General features: G+C 33.4%; 1 protein-coding gene across 1 annotated transcript; it reads left to right on the top strand.

The window, feature by feature from the left end:
- Nucleotides 1-1131: 1131 nt before the first annotated feature.
- On the top strand, nt 1132-4267 carry LOC114381365 (putative pentatricopeptide repeat-containing protein At1g68930). Its single transcript, XM_028340605.1, has 2 exons — nt 1132-1394; nt 1512-4267. The coding sequence occupies exon 2, from the start codon at nt 1611-1613 to the stop codon at nt 3852-3854; it is 2244 nt and encodes a 747-aa protein (XP_028196406.1). The 5' UTR covers nt 1132-1394; nt 1512-1610; the 3' UTR covers nt 3855-4267.
- Nucleotides 4268-5479: the final 1212 nt, after the last annotated feature.

Genomic DNA, 5479 nt, shown 5'->3' on the forward strand with positions numbered 1-5479 from the left:
AGGAAGTGTGCTTCCTCACCTTAGGCCTCCACTTTTTCTCACATTCATTTTCATTTGAATATTATAATCTCATTAAGTGATAAACTTCATTCTCCTAACATGTTTTTGGTATATTTTCTTCTATTTTACAAAGTCTATGATTTAACAATTGTAACTAAATATCATAAACTAATTTCAAATGTAGATGTTCTTATATTCAAAATTCAAATACATTCTTAATTTGTCTCTTTCAATATATCATTTTCAATATTTTTAGTTATAACTTGGATTTGAATATTTTTAAAAAGAAATTATTAATAATTAAACATATTCTTTTTTTAAATATTATTTTTATATGTTAAAAAATATTTTTTATTGTAGAAATTAATTATAGTATAATTTATATATTTTAAAATATTTATTATAAATATTTTGAAATATTTTTTTCGAAATAGTTGAAATACACATGCTAAAACACAAAATATCAACATCATATATTATTGAGTAAATTATTAAGATCAAGGAAATCTAACTGAATCGGTTGAGTAAGATGCGTGCATGAATTATAGTAAACTATTGATATTTGCATGACTTCCATTCCTATGAATCAAATAAATATTATTGAGTAATTACACTAACTACCCCTAAAGTTTCATGGCAAACCTCTCATATGCTTTTTTACACTTGTTACATATAGTGACCTCCCTTGTAGGGAGGTTAATATAATCTATAAGGTGATGATGTCAATGCATAACTTTAAAAAATTAAGAGATTTAGTGTAATATAAAAAGGAGTGTTAATGTATATATATTTTATAAAAGGATCTTGCTAAAATAAGAATATTTACTATTAAAATCATAGGAGAACACACAAAAATATCATAGACAGTGCAATTTGTCTTTTTAAAATAAAGATTTTACTAATAATTATCTTTAATAATTAGGACATTATTTAAGGAACTAAAAGAAAAGATTATTTATTGAGTAAATAATAAGAGAGCGTATTCCAATAAAAATATTTATACTTTTAATTTCTTTAATCAATGTCCTAGAATACTAATTAACATATTTCTTAAAATTACTAATAGGGTAATATAGGAATAGATAAATGTATCATCAAACTTGAAGATCTGATTAGCGTATTACAATTAGTATCTCACAAGTCTAAAACAAACGACAAGGGAACTAGAAAGGAACACCGAAGCTGCCTTGTCTGTTGCTAAGAATCTCATCACAGCTATTTTATTGTATATAGTGGTAGTTCTGTTAAAATTTCTTGCTCTACTGTTGTGGAGGCAGCGTGAGATAGTACCTGGAGTAGAACAGGCTTGAACACTATTACAATTCTTATGGTTTTAATCTTGATGATGAAGTTTTACACTTCGATGAAACGTATTCAATTAACTGCTTGAAGTGGTTCGTTGTTAGTGTATATTGATAACGAATTCAAAATGAACTAATTATTTTACTAGTGCAGCTTTTATGATTGCTCTCGTACTTTGTATGTGACTGCTATTTGCATTTCATTTGCAGTTCTATGAACCTGACCAAAGGAAAAGGAAGCAGCTGAATTGTGAAGTTTTATAGTTTATTTACCTTTGGTGTTGGGTTTTCATGTTGAACCGAACCTAAATGTGTTTGCACGTATCAAAGCAATTCAATTCCATGTCACTGTCTAACCACTACTGTGAGTTGCTCAAACATTGCCGCGACACAAAGAAGATTCACTGCCACATAATCAAGGCCTTTCGAAACCCCGAAATCTTCCTGCTAAACAACTTAGTCAGTGCCTATGCCAAGTTTGACAGAATCACTTATGCCCGCAGGGTGTTCGACCAAATGCCTCAAAGGAATCTCTACTCTTGGAACACCCTTCTTTCCTCCTATTCCAAACTTGCTTGTCTTCCTGAGATGGAACGTGTGTTTCATGCAATGCCAACCCGAGATATGGTATCATGGAATTCCCTTATTTCTGCCTATGCTGGTCGTGGTTTCCTTCTTCAGTCGGTAAAGGCTTATAATTTGATGTTGTACAATGGGCCATTCAATCTGAATCGGATTGCGTTATCCACTATGCTTATACTTGCTTCCAAACAGGGTTGTGTTCATTTGGGTCTGCAGGTTCATGGGCATGTGGTGAAATTTGGTTTCCAGTCATATGTTTTTGTTGGGAGTCCTTTGGTGGATATGTACTCTAAAACTGGGCTGGTATTTTGTGCAAGGCAGGCTTTTGATGAGATGCCTGAGAAGAATGTGGTTATGTATAATACATTGATCGCAGGGCTTATGCGATGCAGTAGGATTGAAGATTCAAGGCAATTGTTTTATGATATGCAGGAAAAGGATTCTATTTCCTGGACAGCGATGATTGCAGGATTTACTCAGAATGGTTTGGACCGAGAAGCAATTGATTTATTCAGAGAGATGAGATTAGAAAATCTAGAGATGGATCAGTACACATTTGGAAGCGTGTTAACTGCTTGTGGTGGTGTTATGGCTTTGCAAGAAGGCAAGCAAGTTCATGCTTATATAATTAGGACAGATTATCAGGATAATATATTTGTTGGTAGCGCTCTTGTTGACATGTATTGTAAGTGTAAGAGTATAAAATCAGCAGAAACAGTTTTTAGGAAGATGAATTGCAAGAATGTTGTATCTTGGACTGCGATGTTAGTGGGTTATGGACAGAATGGTTACAGTGAAGAAGCTGTTAAAATCTTTTGTGATATGCAAAACAATGGGATTGAGCCTGATGATTTCACCCTTGGGAGTGTAATTAGCTCATGTGCAAACCTTGCAAGCCTAGAAGAGGGGGCTCAGTTTCATTGTAGAGCTCTGGTTTCTGGCTTAATTTCTTTTATTACTGTTTCCAATGCTCTAGTTACATTATATGGTAAGTGTGGAAGCATTGAAGACTCCCATAGGCTTTTTAGTGAAATGAGCTACGTGGATGAAGTCTCATGGACTGCACTTGTTTCTGGATATGCACAGTTTGGTAAAGCCAATGAAACATTAAGGTTGTTTGAAAGCATGTTAGCTCATGGTTTCAAACCCGACAAGGTTACTTTTATCGGGGTTCTTTCAGCTTGCAGTAGAGCCGGACTAGTACAGAAAGGAAATCAGATATTTGAATCAATGATTAAGGAACATAGGATTATACCAATTGAAGATCATTACACATGCATGATTGATCTCTTCAGTCGAGCTGGGAGGTTAGAAGAGGCAAGGAAATTTATAAATAAGATGCCTTTCAGCCCTGATGCAATTGGTTGGGCATCCTTATTAAGTTCATGTAGGTTCCATCGAAACATGGAAATTGGCAAGTGGGCAGCTGAGTCTCTTTTAAAATTAGAACCACATAACACTGCTAGTTACATCTTACTTTCGAGCATCTATGCTGCTAAAGGAAAATGGGAAGAAGTTGCCAATTTAAGAAAAGGGATGAGAGATAAGGGCCTGAGAAAGGAACCAGGATGTAGCTGGATCAAATATAAGAACCAAGTGCACATTTTCTCTGCTGATGATCAGTCAAACCCATTTTCAGATCAGATATATTCTGAACTTGAAAAATTGAACTATAAAATGGTACAAGAGGGATATGTGCCTGACATGAATTCTGTTTTGCATGATGTTGACGATTCAGAGAAAATAAAGATGCTTAATCACCATAGTGAAAAGCTTGCAATTGCTTTTGGGTTGATATTTATTCCTCCTGGTTTGCCCATACGAGTAGTTAAAAATTTAAGGGTTTGTGGGGATTGCCACAATGCAACTAAGTATATATCTAAGATCACCCAGAGGGAGATTCTTGTAAGAGATGCTGCCCGATTCCATTTGTTTAAAGATGGAAGGTGTTCGTGTGGAGACTTTTGGTGACAGGTCGAGTTTGAATATTCTCTGAAGTCTTATAGAAAACTAAGCCAAAAGTGACTACTAAATAGAGGGTTCTTCAGTAAGAAGAGACATACAAGAATAGATCCCTTTCTTCAAAAAGTCAGTTTAATTACCACATGTGCAATGCAGTTGTATTGGCTATCCTGTAATTTTATATGGACTTGAAGTCTTGAACCACTCCTCCTGATTACCATTATCTGTGGTCTTAATTTGAGGGGGGAAAAGAATCATAAGCACCAATGAATTTTTTACCATGTATTGAAGAATTTTGACATAGGCTCATCTTCCATCACATCTGTTAAAAATTTTCACTATCCCCTGTAAATAATTTCTGTTGTAGGATTTGTGGAACAATTTTATCATTTAAAACAGCTATTCGTTTTCTTTTTTCAGTACACCGGAGGTAACTTTACTTTTTTATTTTTTTTGGATACAAATTTGGTGTGACACCATCTACCCTAATATGTATATAAATGGGAAAAACATATATAAAATACAGAATCTAATGAAATAAATTTTATTCAATAAAATCTTAAGTAAATCTACGTAGGTAAAATGTTCACATTCGCCTCATTGTTATCAAAAAAACTTTTCAGAAACATTTTTGATTTAAAACAAGGTCGTTCAAGTTTAAAAAAAAATTCAAGTTAAGCAACATAATCAAATAAAGTAAAATAATATGTTTGGAACATCACGCAATTAAAATAGAAACTCATGTTCCAATGTTACATCTTATCAGAGCATTGTGTCCCGATGTCTTCCAGCACAAGGTTCCTTAAAGTAATTCACCTAGCTATCTACTCCCACGAATACAAGATTTGAGATCATCACAGGATCCAAATATAAACAACACTTGGGAAGTGAATTATCACATTCCTAAACATGTAGAGATAAACGAATGCACACATATCTAGTATAAGTACACAAACTCCACTTAACACAATTCGCACCATTTTACCACTCATTGCATAACATCACTTGTCCCAAAGATTTAATCACAAAATCACATTTCACACCTTCACATTAATCACGTGCATAAAGTAACATGTTCAAAATATTATGCAAATAATATAGAAACAAGTGCATAAAGCAACATGTTCATAATATTATGCAAACAGTATAGAAATCCATGTCCCAAAGTCCTGTGTCCAAGCGTCCTTTAACACAAGGTTCTTTAAAGTCATCCACCTAACTATCTGTCATGAACATAAGGTTCGAGATCATCACAAGATCCAAACACAAACAACACACAAGAAATGAGTTATCACGTTCCTAAATAGGTAGAGCTAAACAAAATAATAATAATAATAATAATAATAATAATAAGTATAACAAGCTCAACTTAGCACAATTCGCATCATTTTACCACTCATTGCGTAACATCACTTTTCCCAATGATTTAATAACAAAATTACATTCCACACTTTCACATTAATCATGTGTCCATAACAACACATCTCAAGTACAACACAACATCTCACAATCACATAATTAATTACCCACCATCACGTAACAAGTCACAATAATCATTTCACAAGCGTCAATAGATACACTAAGACTTAATATTATATCATTTCATTCAATATCAAATCTTCAATAATAAGATG

This window comes from Glycine soja, chromosome 13, assembly GCF_004193775.1.
Source record: "Glycine soja cultivar W05 chromosome 13, ASM419377v2, whole genome shotgun sequence".
NCBI classification, from domain to species: Eukaryota; Viridiplantae; Streptophyta; class Magnoliopsida; order Fabales; family Fabaceae; genus Glycine; species Glycine soja.